The sequence below is a fragment of the Chenopodium album genome, chromosome 2 (assembly GCF_948465745.1).
Source record: "Chenopodium album chromosome 2, dcCheAlbu1.1, whole genome shotgun sequence".
NCBI classification, from domain to species: Eukaryota; Viridiplantae; Streptophyta; class Magnoliopsida; order Caryophyllales; family Amaranthaceae; genus Chenopodium; species Chenopodium album.
In genome coordinates, this window is record NC_137835.1 from 84,794,732 (window position 1) to 84,812,745 (window position 18,014).

Sequence of the window (18,014 nt, forward strand, 5' to 3'; positions counted from 1 at the left end):
ATAGTTTTATAAGACATGAGGACCAATGTCTTGAATTGAAGTAGTAATGGTAAAAGATGCAAATTGGGATCACCAAATGTTGTTTAAGAGTGTTATGACCATATATACACATGTAGTCAAATAATAGTTCATAGTTTAAATTTTTGTTATTTTACTAAAAAAAAATACAATAATAAATTTGAATTTAACATAAGAAATCAAATTTCAACATGGGAGTTTTTTGTTCACCTTATCTTCACTTATTAGTTCGAATATGATAAAATCAGGTAAAATAAGTTTTGATAAAGGTTCTCAAAGCTCAAATGGATAAGAAATGACAACTAAAATAAGTTCTAATAAGGTCCAATAAGTTTGAATAAGTGAAAATTAGATGAATAAAACACACCATAAGATAATAATAATTTATGTTAAGCAAATAATATAATTTAAGTTCAACAAAAGTTAAATAAAGCCTCCGAAGCAACCATGACCTAAATAGTTTCAAAGATTTTTAAAAAATAAAAAATAAAAAAACAAAACTTGAAGCAAGTGGTAAAATTGATTATTTACTCATTGAAGATTTTTCAAAAAAGTATGACTTGGTAGATATGTACAAGCACAACTCTCTCCTGTAAACATTCTGATTTCTGACTATACAATAGATAGACTAGCATAACTTCACAAAAAAACTGAATAGCATGACAGTATGACACTACTCCATTGCACAAGTGTAGAATAAAATTCCACACTGGCAAACATTATAATAAATAAATAAATAAATAAATTGTCAAGCCTCTTTCAAACAGCATATAGCCTGAGAACCTTATCAATCTTGGTTCGGCAAACTGGACAAAGCCCTTTCTTGGATTTGATTTCTGACAAGCAAGACATACAACCAGCCATATGACCACAAGGAACACAAGCCCCCTCAACTGGAGCTTCCCAGCATACCACGCAACGAGGCGCTGCTGTTTTACCATTTGCTATGCTACTTGTAACAGACAAGTCAACAGGGTCCATATTGATTGCTGCACGATGTATAGGCCCATCAACTGCACCATGCATGGGTAAGGGAGGAGCTGATGGAGCTGAAAGGATAGCTGCTGAGATGACAGTTGTAGAATTGACTGGCTGATTGCTTGTGTTAGCTTCGGGTTGTGCAGTTCCGGCGCTGGACAGCTGAGGGGAAGGCCTAACCTAGATTGCCAATTTCAGAGGTGGTCAGAATCCAAGATTTAAGGATGCAGAAAATCTACTGAAGAGATGCAGTGCAATTCATAACATAGTTGCATAAAAAACTCCAATATTCTTGCATGTATCTTTAACTATAATATCTTTATACCTCGTATTAAATTAAAATGGCTGCCACTAGAACATAATTTTGCTCCTAAAGTTTGGAAAAAAAAAAAAAAAAAAAAAATCCTCCAAAAAACGTTCTCCTTATATGCCTTTAGGTAAAATCCCTCATAATTTGCTGTATAATGTGTCAAATCTCTTAATAAGTAGTATAAGAGATAATCATTAGTCTCATAATATAGTTTGGTCCAAGTAGTGAATGATAGTAAAGAAAGAAAATCTCAGTGAAAAAGAAGCTGCACATAAGGAGAATCAGAAGTCCTTCAAAATATAAATCAAGGAGATTCCCAAGTACATTACATGCAAAGCACCATAAAAATGTGCCTAAAGAGAGGCTAGAAATTACTTTTTTAGCCACATACAGAGTTAAGTAGACTCCAGAATCTAGCTACAGTTGAAATTATTATCAAATTGAACCTATTTCGTAGTTAATAGTGAGCTGAGCCATTTTCAGAATCTTATCACACGATCAGAAGTTATAGGCTTCAACAAGTAATCTCATAACCCAACCTACCGTGAATGCAGGCTTCAACTTCAGTAATTCTAGAATATAGTCATTCATCAATTTTTTTATTTTTATTTTTTATTTTATTTTATTTTATTTTTTTTATTTGAGGAAGTAGTCATTCATCAATCATCACTGTGTATTATTGGGAGGCATGGAGACGCTCAAGATTGTTCTAACTATCGAGGAATTAAGCTTATGAGCCATACTATGAAGTTGTGGGAAAGGGTGATTGAACAAAGGTTGAGGGCATGCACAAGCATTTCAGATAACCAATTTGGTTTTATGCCTGGGAGATCTACTATGGAGGCAATCCATTTGATAAGACAAATGATGGAGTTTTATAGGGTAAAGAAGAAAGATCTTCATATGGTCTTTATTGATTTAGAGAAGGCATATGACAAGGTGCCAAGAGAGATACTTTGGTGGGCAATGTTGAAGAAAGGTATCCCACGAAGGTATGTAGACCTAGTTAAGGATATGTATCGGGATGTGTCAACAAATGTGAGGACATGCGGAGGGTTGACAAAAGATTTCCCTATTACAATCGGATTGCATCAAGGGTCTGCATTAAGCCCTTTTCTTTTTGCAACGGTTCTAGATGAATTAACTAGACCAATTCAAGATGAGGTTCCATGGTGTATGCTGTTCGCAGATGATATCGTTTTGGTGGATGAGACTAAGGATGGGGTTAATGTCAAGTTGGAGCAATGGAGGCAAAGGTTGGAATCTAGAGGGTTTAAGCTAAGTCGGAGTAAGACTGAATATTTGGTATGTCGTTTTGGCACTCAGAGGGGGACAAGCAATGAAGTGGTGAGTTTGGATGGAAAGGATTTGACCATGAGTGAATGTTTTAAGTACCTAGGGTCGATCATCCAGAAGAATGGTGACATTGATCAAGACGTGACCCACAGGATTAAGTCAGGGTGGCTTAAATGGAGAGCGGCCACGGGAGTGTTATGCGACCGCAGCATTCCCTTAAAGTTGAAGGGAAAATTCTACAGGACTGCCATAAGACCAGTGTTGCTCTATGGTACAGAATGTTGGGCTTCTAAGAAAGAGCATATTAAAAAGATGGAGGTTACGGAAATGCGCATGTTAAGGTGGATGTGTGGAAACACTTTAAGAGATAGAATCAGAAATGAGGTTATTCGCAAGAAAGTAGGTGTGGCGGACATTGTAGATAAATTAAGGGAAAATCGTCTGCGTTGGTTTGGACATGTAAGACGGAGACCCGAGGGTGCACCGGTGCGAAGAGTGGAAGAGTGGGACCATGGAGGGATTAAACGAGGAAGAGGGAGACCAAAGATGACTTGGTTGGAAGGAGTGAGGAAGGATATGAAGTGCATGGATTTACGTGAGGATGAAGTTTTGGATCGTAAGGGATGGAGGAGAAAGATTTATGTTGATGACTACACGGAATAATCAAATTTGGTTCATGTTAGCCGACCCCACTTTTGGGATTAAGGCTTTGATTGATTGATTGATTGATTGATGGAGACTGAAAGCTATTTTTAGTTACAATTTCTATTAACCCAACCTAATTTTTTATTTAGTTACATTTTTACATACCAAAAATGCTTTGTGGCGCCATTACAGGAGTTAGATGAAAATCTCCAAAGCTAATAATCAATTACCAGTATATAAATTTGAGCAAATTAAATCTTTAAGACAATTTTTTTTAAGAAGATCATGAGTTATCCAAACAATATAAAAGTGAATTCAGTCACCAAAGCAAAAAAAAAAAAAAAAAAAAAAAAAAAAAAGGTATGCAAGCCAGAGTGCAAAAGCCACAAGACAGAAATTGATCCCAAAGAAATACTAGTCTGCTTAGGACATACCTTAAGAAACCCTTTGCAAGCACTGTGCAACTGAATAAGTTGCTGCTTGTCTCCCTTAATGGAAGATAAAAATCTAAAACGGGACCCTGAAAACCGTCAGAACAGAAAGTGTGTAAGAGAGACCTCAGGAAAAAAAAAAATTTGGATAGAGGTGGCAATTCAATATAAAAGACTTCATCAGATTATTAATTAACATACAGTACAAGCATAGAGCTACCACAAAGATAGTGCTAATCATTGATTATTTTTAACCAACAAGCCCAATAAACTTATTGATTAAAAATTCTCCAAATATATAGAACCCAAAGCACATTATCTCTGATAGAAGGATGCAGCCAATATTTATGTGACCAGTAACAGAGGAATTATCGGGAGTTTTATGCCGCTTTTCAAATTCCAACATTAAAAAATTTACAAGCTTTCGAACAAGCATGACATAATCATGCATGGTACTCTCTCTAGTTGTTTGCTTGTATAATAACTTACACTATGAGGCATAATCATAAATCACTTAAAAATTTAGAAGTAAAACTAGCTAAGATTTTAGAGTAGATAAATATCAGACATCCCTTCATCACAGGACAACATAGAGAAGGCATGCCAAAAAGTGAGTTCGGCCAATAAACAATTCATAGTAACGAGCTTACCAGTGGACTTGTTGAAGATTATCAAGGAGGGATCTGACTTACGAAACTTTGGTTCCACGATGTTGGATTTCCAAAGAGGAATGACAGTACGAGGCCGGGCATCCTGTTCATTAAAACCTTTTTTAGAAGATGTAATAGGTAATTTACATAGTAACTAAATGAATGTTATACATATATATATATTCATGTATGGTAAATTGGCAACAGTATTTAAGGTCAAGTCAGGTTTAACACCACTCAAGCCCTTAATGTCATTTGTTCTCGAGCCTTAAGCAGCAGAACTGAACAAGATAAGCTCTTATGGCAAAAACACACACAAAGGTAAAAAAATATTTGTTAGAGTAAACTCCAAATCACAATCCTAGAGTTCTTACAGACGGGCAAAAATATGATAATCTTCAGAAGCAAACTCTATAATTTCAAACAATTATTCAGGTCACACTTAGTCATAATGTCACATACCTGCACACTAGAATACACAGCAAGCTCCAATCTTATAAGCTCCCCTGTATTGGGGAGGCTGCAAGGAACAACCACCACCCAACTCTCCCTAGAAAGATAAGAAAAAGGTAAGAGAGCTGTAGCTAATTCGAAGAATACATTCAACTCCTGATCCTCTTCAACAAAATAGATAGAGACAACAGCTATAAATGAAACATGCAAAGTGCAAATGATGACAAAGGAATTACTTTGAGCGTTTTCTAGCTAATCGATGAGGCACCAAAGAACCAAGGATGCTTGGCACCAGCAGAATCTCACGTATTTCACCAGAGAAGTAGCATATATGTGCCTGTGATAAAGGGGAGAAAAATCCCAAGGAGAAAAAGGTGGGCATAAAGAGATAACCGTATTCAGCTGTATATCTTCAAATTATGAATGTATACTTAATGAAGATCAAACAAAAAGAAAGAACCTCAATTGCACGGACAACATTGCAGTAACCCTTTGTTCTTGCTACTTGTAACGGTGTATAACAATCATCATTACTTGCAAAAGGGTTTGCTGCAAGTTTATTCAACAGAGACTATCATAAATGTCTCGCAATCCAAAATCTTTGCTCAATTTATGTTTCAAATAAGACTACGTCAGAAGGACAATCTAGAACAAAAAGTCAAACAGTGACTGCTATGATATTCACCTCCATGCAAGAGAAGCAACTTAGCAGTGTGGTCCAGGCCTCTCTTCGCAGCATGATGCAAAGGTGTACCCGCATGAATCCCTATTAAGATCAACAAAGAGAGATAATTTCTGACAGAAATCTTTATAAGAGAATACTTTGAGTTGCGTATTCTAATGTATAGAATCAGCTTTCTCTCCGTAATCTTGTAGGAAATGCACTTCTATGAATACATAATTCAGAATTTCAGAGGGTACATCAATAAAGACCAAACCAGTGTTCATTAGTAGAATTACTATAAAAGACACAAATTATTTTTTTCACAGGATACAGAAAGTATAATTCTATTTATCTTAGCTCGATCTTCATGATATATCAATTTACTCCCAAACCAATCACGCTTCCATAGATTCACCCATTGTTCCCATCGGATTATGAAGGGGAAGGGGGGGCGTTACATAAAACCACTCCAAAACATCTAAGTACATTATTGGTGAACAAGCAAACTCCTAAACATGTATGTGACTATGTACATTATTGGCTAACAAACAACCTACCATGGTTTAGCCAATTAAGCAACAAATTTTGTGATTATAGCCCACTAAAAATTACTGTATTAATTTCTGCATAGGATACTACTTGTATTATAAATTGTAAACTAGCTCAGTTGTATAATGTATTGAGGGTGGTGCACATGACCCGAAACCGAATTTTGCCCTATGAAGCTGTCTTTGCACCCATATACACATTCTAGCAAAGCAAAAGCAATTCTTAAGTGCAAATAAATAAAGGGTCTGATAAAAATTAAAAAAAAAATAAAAAAAAACATACCAGGGCGATAAGCATTAACATTTGCACCCAATTCAATCAAAGTCTTGGCCACAATATAAAGTCTAGCATCCGTACAAGCCACAATCAATGGAGTTTTCCCATGTTTATCAATCCACTACAAATCAAACCCAGAAAATTATGATCATAACATCAAAAATATTGAATTAAATGATTATTATTATATCTAATAAAAATCAAAATAACAACCCAGAAAATGATAATTACAAGATTGAAGAAGAGGGATACCTCGAGTCCTGCTCCTTCAGTGCAAAGAGCTTTAATGGCATCAATATTACCTTCAATCACTCGCTGATAAACCAGTTCATCTTTTGACATTTTATGACCCATTTTACAATAATTCTGATTAAAAACTTTGATGAAATACCCAGAAAAATAAATTCAAGACTTCAGCTTTATTCAAGTGTACTCAATCTTAACGATGAAGGATGTGAAGGGGCACTAGGAAATAGGGATGAGTGTGGGCTTACACATTTATCTGCGCGGTTCGTTTGGTTTTGATATTGAAAATTACCAATATAGTATTTTAACTTTTAATTACCATAATTTTTAAATATGAAGGGCTGAGATTATTTGTTTTTTGGATTTATTTTTAATTAGAAATTTTAATTAAATTTTTTAAAAATATTTTATATATTTTTTTTGTTTACAGAACTTTGAAAATGTTAAAAAATAATTTCTGAAAGATAAAAATATATTAAAAAAATTATTTTTAATTAAAGGTAGTAATTAAAAATAAATAAATAATCTCAACCGACCATTTTTAAAAAATTATAATAGCTGTAAAGTTCTAATGTGGATTTTTTGCACGAAACTATACCAGCAAATACTAAACCGAGCATGTGTGAATTGTATTGTGAGTTTGTGATAAATAGTTATTAAACCAATGTATATGAGGAATTAGTTTATGCTTTCACATTACTTAGGAAAATCGCTCTAATATGGTACATAGTGGAACAACTAAACAAGTATCGAAAAATCGAAGATATTATTGATCAATTAACCACCCCATATTGGAATATTAGATAGCTATATAAACATGATTTATTTGATTATATTTTAGTAACATGGATTAATGTTGCAAGATCCTCATCTTACAAAGCTAACTTTATAAAGCTACAAAGGCAGCCCAAGGTCGCCGGCTAGAACCCAGGAGCACAGGTAAATATTAAGCCTTGCTGCTACAATATATCCCTTACTATTACGTTTACAAAGGGCAGGAGACACTTCTGATTCATAAAACCTCAGAGGGCCTATCCAAGAAAACAAATACGAAGTATAAAAGAAAAGCAAAGCAAAGCAAAGCAGTAAACATAACTACAAACTATCTATGACTGTTCATTTGATCGCCAGTAAACCAAAAATGTAAGAGTTAAGGGCCCTAAAGAGGCTAGGACAAAACTGCATAGGTACTGTACAGCAAACAGATCAGCATGGTTGAACCGTTGAAGCTCCATCAGAAGTTACCATTAAGTCTATATCCCTGGCCTTTCACTCAGCTGCAGGATCACCATGCATTTTATCGTAGAGTCTATAAATTATAGTGGACTTTGCCATTTGGGGTTCTTTTTCCAGCACAGAAATCACATCCTTGACAGAGATACGCGGAGTTACTCTAGGAGGTGGCACAGCAACTTGGCTTCTACCACCTTGTTTTCCCACTCCTACAGCAAAAAACCAGGTTTAAATATTCAAACAATAATTTCTTTTTCTTCCAGGAGTTGAACTGGGGTGTAAGTAGGGATAGTAATAGAGAGAGAAAAAAAAAAAAAAAGGTACACGAGGAAGGGTAAGCAAGAATTTTATTTACATAATCGAGTATCAACAAAATGTGTGTGTATGTGTGTGTGTGTGTGTGTGTGTGTGTGTGTGTGTGTGTGGGTGGGTGGGGGTGGGGGGGGGGGGGGGGGGGGAGGGTGTGTTACCTGATGCAGAGAGAGCAGATGCCGTATCCCTTTTTCCCGTTCCTCTAGTTTCCCTAACATTCCCAACAGAGGTTGTGAATTGCTTATTAGTTGCATCTTTACCCGCCTGGGAACTAGTTGGAATTTCAGGTCCACCATCACGCTTTTGGCGAGCCTGCTGTGCCATAAGCTGCCATTTAGACAGCATGTCATCACCTCCAACAGCAGCTCTGGCAGCAACATTTGCTGCTGTAGTGCGCAATTTGTCATCCTCCTCTTTATTCACTGGCATCTGTGCAGAAAATTATATAAGACTTACAATAACTCTTCAATGGTATATTGGTATATGTTAAAATTATTTAGTTATACCTTCAGTGACTTTGCACGCCCATCATCTTTTTCCTTGTCAGCATCAACTATAGCACTGCTATCTGGCTGCGATGACCATATATATACATTAATCTTAATCATGAATTCCAATTGCATCATTGGGAAAAAAAAGGGGTAAATTTAATGCAAGCATAGTAAGATTCACACTTCATTTTGTTTCCGGAGCTTCTCATCTTCAGCTTGTTTCTTCTCCCATTCTTCTCTGGCTTTCCGGTTAATCTCTAAAATTTGTTCTCGGACGTCAGAAGTGACGACAATAGCGTGCCTTGACTTCTCAGAGTCAGCCCGCTGTTAAAACCAAAAAAATTTATTTAACTCAGGATGCAGGCAAAGAAAAAAAAAAGATTACTTTGACAAAAAGAAGAGAGACAATACCTGTTTTGACACTCTAATCAAATTGCTTATCAAGGCACGTAGTCTTTCCTCTACACACTAAAGAGGAAATGATTAAAGGATACTGAAAGCATGGGAGAAGCAAAAGGATGAGCAGTGAAAATCTTACTAGTGAGAGGCACCGCTCCACATCATTGCTCAAGTTCTTTAACCCACATTTTGTCACTGTCAGACGCAGTAAAAAAAAGATAAGCAACAAGACAACCTTATCCCTACTAAACTATTCTGGCAAAGTTACAGAATTATAAAAACAAAGATGATCGAGTATTAACTTATTTCTGCTAACTTCTTCTGGAGAGGAGCCTTTTGCAGAATTAGTCTATCTTCTTCTTCTTGAACAGCCTTACGAGAAGCCTCTGATACTCTACTATCATCCTTGGGAACAGAAAATAACTGTTCCTCCTCTTCCTATCAAATCACACCATATAAGATATTGGGTTGAGGGTCCAGACAAAACCAATTGCTAAATCAGCTACAGGAGCTGGGATAAGTAGCAGCAATGGAAATAAACGCCGTACCCTCATATTAATTCCACTAACAGCAGCGACGTCATTAAGATGTTCAATGCTTTGATCAGAGAATGCCCCAGAAGCTTTCTGCTTCTTACTGCAAGGTCATGAGTCATGATGGAAAGAATTTTTCTTAGGATTTAAAATAGATACTTGATAACCAAATCTGTAAATTCAGTCTCAAATCTAAAGCTCACCTGGGTAGAGGTGGCGAAGAATCAAGTGCGTCAAGTGGCTTCTTCTGACCACTAGATGGCTTTTTAGTTGATACCTTGGAATTGCTACCAATCCCGCCCAATGGGATAGCAGCAATAGTCTGAGACCCTACCTAATAATCAAAAAATATATAACTCAGATGCTCTACTTGTCAGATCCAAAGAATAAGGAATACATGGCATAGTATACAAACAAGCATAAGCCAATATAGAGAAGGGACTGATTACTAAAATGCAAGGGACAAGATCAAATGTATGACATGTATCATTACTAAACAGAAATGAAAACTAAGGAGCAACGAATAGAAATACTCTTCAAATACGGCAGAGGAATCAAAAGTAGTAAATAGAAGTCAGAGATACACAGAAAAGCTGAGCTTGTTTGCTTGATTAGCAGTTCTTTTCTTCTAGCTTAAATTCATCGAGTATAAGTTCAACATCAGAGAAAGTAGCGAGAAATGAAACATATCAGTTCAAAGTTGCAGTCCAAAACTGCAATCTGTACAATGCTATAATCCAGATGATGCCTGTCAATAACAGTGCATGCCCCATATTAAGTCCATACCCTTCATCCTTAAATTTTAGAATGGAAATAAACTAATTAAATTACCAACACCACCCCACCCCCAGACAGTCCACATCCTTTATCCTTCCACATTAGAAAGAAAAATCTAGCTACAAACTACATACATCAGCTCTTTCCAGAAATCAACTAGTAACCTTTGGACAACAAACAACAAAAAACAAAACCAAAGCCACATGAACCAAGAAGCTATCTTCTGTGGTCACAAAAATCTTTTTCCTCCATTTGCTTCACTCAGTGCACTACATGCTCTTGCAAACCTTGTTTTCCGTGCCACTTTCAATTCCCTTTATCCAAGTCATCTTTACTAGCATCCTACAATCAATTTCTCACATGTCCATAACAACGTACAAAATTCTCCAATATTTAACCTCAACATCCACAACTCCAACTTTCTCAAAGTATTCCAACACAGCTACACATCCATCAGAACATAGAAACAATATAACAATGCCAGAATAATTGTCACTCTATATAATTACCCCTTTAACCTTACCAGTACGCAATGATTTCACAACCAGGAAAGCTGATTACTACCAACCAGTCAATTCTCCATCATGAATTACATCATTATATATCTCCATTCTTCTGTAATATCAATCTAAGCCTCCAAGGTGCTTAAAAAATCTACTCACGGGCTGCTCCTTACAAACTTGTGTCACATCTTTGCTCATTCTCCCTCCCAGCACTTGAATTTACTCTATCTTGCCCTTAAAGTAGCTATCTTTTGTCTACATAACTCCACCTTAGCATAAACCCAGCTTTAGTCTCATCTACCAATACAATAACATCTACAAAAAGCATATGCCACAATATCTCAGAGGCAAAGAACAAAAAAAAAAAAAAAAAAAATATAGTTAATCCATCCTTGGTGCAATCCAACCGTAATGAGAAAATCCTTCATTACTCATCATTAAAAGAGTGTTTGGATAAAGAAAAGGAAATGAAAAGCAGGGGAGGGAAAAATAATGAGTTTTCTTTCCAAATCTCTCCATATTGCTTACAATTTAATCCTTCATTTCTCTCCCCTCCAATTCCTTTCCTTCCTCAATTGTTCAAGTTTGGCTCAACAAGATTAAATTTTTTGTTTGACCCTGTTTATCAATTCCACAAGAACGTTCCGACTTAGCAAGTTCACAAGCAATTCATGCGTGTATCATACTATCAGCTCATGCATTCCTAACAACAGTAATGGTAGTCCTAATTGGAAAACGCCAAGTGGATCAAGGCAGTGGATTGTCCATGCGCGGGTTCTATTCCCATAGTTCGCCTGTAATTGTATGTCAAGGCATCTACAAACCACTAGAATCATGCCAAACGTTACCTGGAAGTCAGTATCCATGCGGGATGGAACAGAACCTGTTGGCATAGTTGCAATCCTCGATGAAGATTGAAAGGCGATTCCAGGATTATGTCTCTCTGACAATTCATCATTTGAGGCCACTGGAAGTGATTCTCCTTGATCAACTAATACAGGGCCTGAAAAAGTAGTCCCCTGGGATGAAGAAACTTGGGGCTTTGGTTGTCTCTCGAGAGCCTGCTCAGAGGGCTCCTGTTTCACATAGCTAATGTTTGGAGAAGTTCCAATTTTCTGCTCTTTACTTACCTGCCATGGCACGGAAGTATGTTGCGTTACAGGAGTGGGCATGTTGGCCATGGTTACACCAGGAACTTTTTTGGGATCATTAAAAGAGTTCTGCCTCTCAACTTTAGGAGTAGTCATCACATTCATGGCCTGGCTGGTACCATCCCCATAAGCAGCACCAAATCCTTGATGAAGCTGACCTTGCCTTACTTGGGGGTCATGAGATTGAGGTTTAGTTAATGTTGGGGGTGTACTGACATTTGTATTAGTGAAGGGAAGATAGCTGCTGGCTCCATACATGGGAAAGGAACCCTGTGGAAAGTGCAAATGCTGTTGTTGCTGCTTTGAAAGGCCCTGTATTGAAATTGTTGAGCGGTCAGATGTTTGATTTGCTTGCACTCCGTGAGAATCTGACAACTTTTCCATCTCTCTTGATTTGAGCGAATTGCTGTCAGCCATTTGATGTCCCGAATCTTTAACTGGTTGCAAAACTGGAGCAGGAGTTCGTGTCACAGTAGGAGTGCTATGGCTCTTCTGATGTAGCTGTCCAAATGAATAAGGATCAGAGAACTGAGCGGCAGTACCAGTAGGAGGTCTCAAGTGTGGCTGCTGACCGGGATTCTGAGACTGCAGCTGAAATTAATTAGGTCCTCATACCCTGAATAATAACTGTCTCTCTGGAAGCAAGAAGCTGGCAGCAGGAAGCAGACAGTAGAATCAAAAGTCAACATACCTTTGCCTGCATCTTTACTACAGCCAACCTCAGCATTTGGTCCCCCACAATGCCTCTCATAAGCCTGACAAATGTGTCCTTGGGTATCTCATTTCTCTAGTAGTCATACAAAAAAAAAAAATCTTAGATAAACAAGAAAAGATACAATTTACACAGCATTGATGCACTGATACAGTAAAAAAAATCATGGACCAAAAGGTAGAAGCAAACCCGTAATTTTCCGTACAGAGTTTGGAGTTGCATGGCCCGGTCCTTGTCTAATTCAGGTAAAATGATTGGAAGCAAACTGCCGAAAGGGATTTGCTTTGACCGATTAGATGAGGTGCCAGCCTGCTCTGGTCCTGAAACTGGCTGATTACTAAATCTCTGCATATTTGAGAATTGAGGTTCACTACTTGAATTCAGCATTCTGCTTGTTTCATGAGCCTGAGTGTGACTTGACCCAGATACTTGTGGTTGCATTGGTGTTGATGGCTGAGAATATTCTCCAGATTTAGGTTCCACAGGGTGTTCCTGACCATCAACTTGCACAGGCCTATGTAATTGCGACTGAGAAGCACTAGGTGCCTGAGTTTCATTGACTTCTTGCTGAATCTCCATATTAGATTCATGTTCCTTCATCTCCACGTCAGATGACTGTTGCTCTTGACTCCTTAAACCTTGCTGCTGGGATTGGCTGCCGCTGTTTTCATCTTGGCTAGAAGGCTGCCATTGCGTATAAATCTGACTTGAAGTTTGATTGTTCTCTTGAGAAAATGCTGTAGTCATTTCACCAGTATATAAATGTGGTAATTAAATGAAGAGTTGAAGACGAAAAGAAGATATAACCAACGCTCAAAAATAATTTAAAGAAAATACAAGAAACTCAGTTCACAGGGATATCAATTATAAAAAAAAAAAGTAAGACATAAATATATCATCTAGTAATGATATTAATTAGTTCTCTAAAGTAAGGAAAAGCATGAAGAACTAAGGACACGTAAGACAGAAAGCATATGTACAGAAGTTACTAACATCCATGAACATTTTTTCCCTTTACATTTCACACAATGGAAAAAGATATGATAATTTTTTAATCAAATACAAGTTATAAAACTCGACCAAGTAGCTTTCCTGCAATTATTCATGAATTCTAGATATCCAGCATAGTGTTATTTTTATAGAGGAGAAAACTTACAAATATCTGGATGAACAGGCCGAGAACTGGACGAGTCACCTTCTATATCTCTATTTAGAGCAGCAGTAAATGCCTCAACATCTGCTCCAGAATGCATCGATTCGTCCTAGTATTTAATCCCCCAAATAATAATGTCGACAATCGTTATATATTCACAACACAAAGTAATATATTGTACTTAGAAATCACTACAAGAGAGGATAGAATACCTCATCCTCTTCGAGTAGCTTCATGATAGAAGGATCCATTGCACAACTATATACTTAATCAAAACTTCAACCAACTGCTGATCAAAATACCAAGAATTAACTCGAATCCTCGATCAAAGTGTCATAAACAGCCACAAATAATCAATTATAAATTGAAATTGTTGTATCCCAAGATTTCTCTTTTAATTTCATTTCCTCACTAAACTCCCCAACAGTGTTCTTCAAGGTGGTTAATTTGATAATCATGGCTACCCAATTCACCAATTTAACACCCTACTCGATTCGGAACCCGAAATTTAATATGAGTATATATTCATAATTTCTAATTCATCAGTAAAAATTCGCAAATCAACAATTTTTAAGTTTCTTAACCTAATTATGTTCAAACTAGATGCCCCACTCAATCATAAATTAAAAAATTTCGCCAATAACAATTAGTTGCATGATTAAGAACAACCAAATCGCAAAGTTTCATTGAGCTTGCCAAGGTATATAAAATTCAACTAAAATTCTAAAAAATTGAGCAATTTGAAAGAAAATTAGAGAGCGATGATTTACCTAGCGTGTGAATGAGCTCGATTTTTCTGAAAAAGTTTGAATATGCCCTAATTTAGCTGCAAAATTGTAACGATGATCTTAAACTCTTTTATTTTGGAGGAAGACGAAGGAAGAAGTATGCCTTTGGCCGAGCTCTAAACTTGTAGAGAACAAGTAATTTATTGGGAATTTTTAGGAGAGTTTTTTTTTAAAAAAAAACTGTAATTTTTTCATTCTAATGAACTACGAAGTATATTTATACTTTATGAAAAACTAGATTAGGTCCCCAATACTTTAATACTTAAATTATACGGATTAATAAAGTATTGGCTCATTTGGTAAGGTTCTTACCTCATATCTTATTCAGCGTTTAACTCGTAAATATTTAGGTAGTCGAATTTTTAACCACATAATGACACATACGAAGTACGAAGTATTATTTAAGATTATACTCCGTAATTGACATGTATTTTTACTTCATGGATGATAATGAGTATTTAAGATTTAAGTAGTAATTAGTATTTGACCCACACAATGCCTTGTGAATTGGGATACTTCTTAATACTCGTTTAGGGCTTGTTTTGATATACTCCCTCCATTCCCATTTGTTTTTTACGTTTCCATTTAGGGTGTTTCTTTTTATTCTTTATATATTTAGGATATTTCCTTTTTAAGTCATTGATTTTAGACAAAATTACCCTTGCTTTATAATTTAAATACTCAATTGTCATCTACTTTTCATGTGCAAATGTACTTTTTATAATATTTTAATTGATTTTCAATATTCATTATTACTTTCTCTCTCATCTCTCTTCTACTTTTGACTACTTTTTTTACCCCACATGTACAATATTTTTTTTTAACTACAATTGGGGAGCCTGTACATTCACACTCAGTGTGTAAATGGATCTTGCACACTCCATTTTCATTGGGTGAAATGACATCTTTTTTTTGTGGACCCTAATTTTTTCAATTCAAATTGAAATGAAATTTTATGTAAATTTTGTAAGGTTTTTAATTCAAATTTCAAACTAAACTTGAACTTCCTACCAACCAATTAATTGTTTTTTTTTTCATCAAACCAATCCCCACCGTTGTAGTCGCCGGAAAAGTTTGTGTTGTTGGCCGGAATACTTACAACCATAGTCGCATGTTCTACGTCGTCGATTTGTGCATGTTTTGTAATTATCCTGTTGCCGTCGATGGGGGTATCAAGGTGATTATTGATTTTTAGTTCATTATAACCATGAATTCTGATTTGGTTGATTACCTTGTATATTTACAGGCACTGTCACAGCGGAAAATAACTCAGTGTTATAATTTAGTTTATAATATCATTTTTGTTATTATGGTATGTGAAAAGTCGACCCACACTTTATTTGTTGTTAAATAGATTTGTGTTATGAAAATGTTTGTGCTGATACCTTTTACCAAATTGATAGTGATAGCGTTCTCCATTTCCGTAGTGCTAGGTTCGATCCCTACATCCCAAGGGAATTTTTTAAATATTTATACCATTGTAGTGTTCATAGACATCAAAACGTATTTTGAACTTGCAATTAGCGTGCTGATACCCGTTGCTTAAATGGTTATGTATGTTGTGGACTTACTCCGCGTCCAGGGTTCGATTCCTGGTGCTTGGACAGTTGTTATTTTTTTTTTTTTTTTTTTACGAAATCAATATAAATGGGCTCAAACCATGTATTTCTTGGATGGCCCAAACAACTGGTTTATATTATTGAAAATTTCATGGAGAATTTCATATTGTACAATATATTTTTGTTCTTCCCCTGACAAATTTCATGGATGCATTGCATCACTGTGTTCCACTTAATTCTTTCATTTTTTGAGTTGTTTATACTGTCAATTAAAATGGTTGTTAGGTTATTTAGTACTATATATTCAATTAAGTCTCCAATTTTTGAATTGAATTGAAATAAATACGCCGTCAAGTTTAGATGGGTGAAGTTACTAGTGCAGTGTTTAACGTCTTCCATGGTGGCAAGCTTATTTTTTATCCTGAACTTTGTTACCAACATGGTGAATCCTTCACCGTTGAATTTATCGAAAATGAGTTCGCGGCCGAGAGATTGAAGGCGTTAATTGATGGGTTTGGTTATGATGTTTATGGCATAAAATATGGTCCTCCGAATTATATGAATGACGAATTGCTGGATCTGGTGGATGGAGACGGTTTTAACAAATTAAAAGAGGTGGCATTCACCAGTCGAATGATTAATGTATATATCATAAATAAACAACCTTTGAAGGCAGAGGTTCGTAGAAGGAAGAAGCATGTGGCCTGTCGTAAAAGGGTAAAACATGTGGTAGTTAATCAAATACTAGAACAATAAGAAATTGATGCCGCAGCATTACCAAAGGTACACATTTTTTGTAATTGCTTTGACTGTAATTTTTAAAGTTTAGTTTTTATGTTGATGTATGTAGAAGGTGGTTTTATAACAGATTATTGTTGTTGCTGTTTAATTTAATATCATATTGTTATTATTGATCTGATTCCAACAATAATTTTTGATCCTAGACATCTGAGAATAAAAATTATGTTTTGATTTCACCTAACAGTTTTAGTTGGTTGATATAATTAAACATGCTTATTGTGACAGCCTGGTGGTGTCCACAAGAACCTTAGTTCTTTTGTTAAACTAATTGGGAAGTTGAATGAGGATCAAAGAAGTTGGGTCGTGGAAATGGGTTTTGGCAACTTGCTTAATCTGTCCGTTACAAAGATTAATCAATCCTTTATTAGATGGATTGTTTCAAGGTTTGATCCCGTAACCCATTCACTTACAATAAGGGAGGACTTGACAATTGTTGTGGATAGTGAAATGGTGGGATGGGTTTTAGGAGTCCCTGGTGGGGACATCTTGTTTTATCCAGAGAAGGCTTACTACGAAGAATTCAAACTATTGAAAAAAATTTACAAGGAGAATTCGCTGCGCGGTGCCGTAAAACGTTCTAAGGTGTATCAGAAACTACGTTATGAGAAACATAACAAGTCAATGTTCAAGCAACACTTTCTGTTGTACACACTGGGCGTCTTGCTTTGTCCAATGGATAATAAAACTTGGATAAGTTCTTCCCATGTATATTATCTGAATAACGCTAGTAATGCGTATGAATATAATTGGGGTAAGTACATGTTGGAGTGGCTTACCAAGTACAGTGATAATTGGGAGGTGCTAGGTTGCGGAGCACTTTTACTCGTGGTAAGTTTCCTTAACAAAGAAAGATATGTTGTTCAATTATTGATTCAATCAAGAAACAGCCGATGATTTCCTATTGTTATTTGATGCAGATTATTTACCTAGACCGGATAAGGCATGCAAGTATCGTAGACTGGAAAACTAATGGATGCAGGATTTGTGAATGGACACAAGACAGTGTTGATAAGGCAATAAAATCTGACCACATTCAGCAAGGTCGTTATGGAAAATCAAAGGTATTTACAAGATTATTGCAACCTA

At 36.1% G+C, this 18,014-nt stretch overlaps 2 protein-coding genes across 4 annotated transcripts; both read right to left on the minus strand.

Annotated features, from left to right (window-relative positions):
* Positions 1-222: 222 nt before the first annotated feature.
* On the minus strand, positions 223-6,991 carry LOC145604707 (putative E3 ubiquitin-protein ligase XBAT35). 2 transcript variants are annotated; one of them, XM_081660632.1, is made up of 9 exons: positions 6,523-6,991; positions 6,277-6,391; positions 5,467-5,547; positions 5,242-5,330; positions 5,018-5,118; positions 4,791-4,878; positions 4,329-4,431; positions 3,682-3,767; positions 223-1,176 (listed from the first exon to the last, which is right to left on the minus strand). In XM_081660632.1, exons 1-9 carry the CDS (start codon positions 6,622-6,624, stop codon positions 778-780), a joined length of 1,164 nt encoding a protein of 387 aa, XP_081516758.1. In that variant the 5' UTR covers positions 6,625-6,991; the 3' UTR covers positions 223-777. The 2 variants fall into 2 exon arrangements, with proteins under 2 accessions (XP_081516758.1, XP_081516766.1); XM_081660640.1 differs by having other exon boundaries at positions 977-1,171.
* A 465-nt stretch (positions 6,992-7,456) lies between these two features.
* On the minus strand, positions 7,457-14,727 carry LOC145604724 (transcription initiation factor TFIID subunit 4b-like). 2 transcript variants are annotated; one of them, XM_081660653.1, is made up of 15 exons: positions 14,551-14,727; positions 13,993-14,066; positions 13,784-13,889; positions 12,817-13,364; positions 12,607-12,702; positions 11,613-12,500; positions 9,688-9,818; positions 9,500-9,587; positions 9,254-9,389; positions 9,091-9,146; positions 8,964-9,020; positions 8,736-8,876; positions 8,568-8,633; positions 8,220-8,490; positions 7,457-7,958 (listed from the first exon to the last, which is right to left on the minus strand). In XM_081660653.1, the coding sequence occupies exons 2-15, from the start codon at positions 14,029-14,031 to the stop codon at positions 7,786-7,788; spliced, it is 2,796 nt and encodes a 931-aa protein (XP_081516779.1). In that variant the 5' UTR covers positions 14,032-14,066; positions 14,551-14,727; the 3' UTR covers positions 7,457-7,785. The 2 variants fall into 2 exon arrangements, with proteins under 2 accessions (XP_081516779.1, XP_081516786.1); XM_081660660.1 differs by having other exon boundaries at positions 13,993-14,069.
* Between the last annotated feature and the right edge of the window lie 3,287 nt (positions 14,728-18,014).

Bases quoted from the DNA above. Each gene is read 5' to 3' on its own strand.
- LOC145604707 (XM_081660632.1), bottom strand. From the start codon at position 6,624: ATGGGTCATAAAATGTCAAAAGATGAACTGGTTTATCAGCGAGTGATT. The intron at 4,432-4,790 runs GTATGTGACATT...TTTAATGAACAG, and splicing joins CTGTGTATTCTAGTGTGCAG to GATGCCCGGCCTCGTACTGT. The intron at 3,768-4,328 runs GTAAGCTCGTTA...GACGGTTTTCAG, and splicing joins AATCTTCAACAAGTCCACTG to GGTCCCGTTTTAGATTTTTA.
- LOC145604724 (XM_081660653.1), bottom strand. From the start codon at position 14,031: ATGGATCCTTCTATCATGAAGCTACTCGAAGAGGATGAG. The intron at 12,703-12,816 runs GTTTGCTTCTAC...TATGACTACTAG, and splicing joins CTCTGTACGGAAAATTACGG to AGAAATGAGATACCCAAGGA. The intron at 8,491-8,567 runs GTATAACTAAAT...TTTTCTGCACAG, and splicing joins GGCGTGCAAAGTCACTGAAG to ATGCCAGTGAATAAAGAGGA.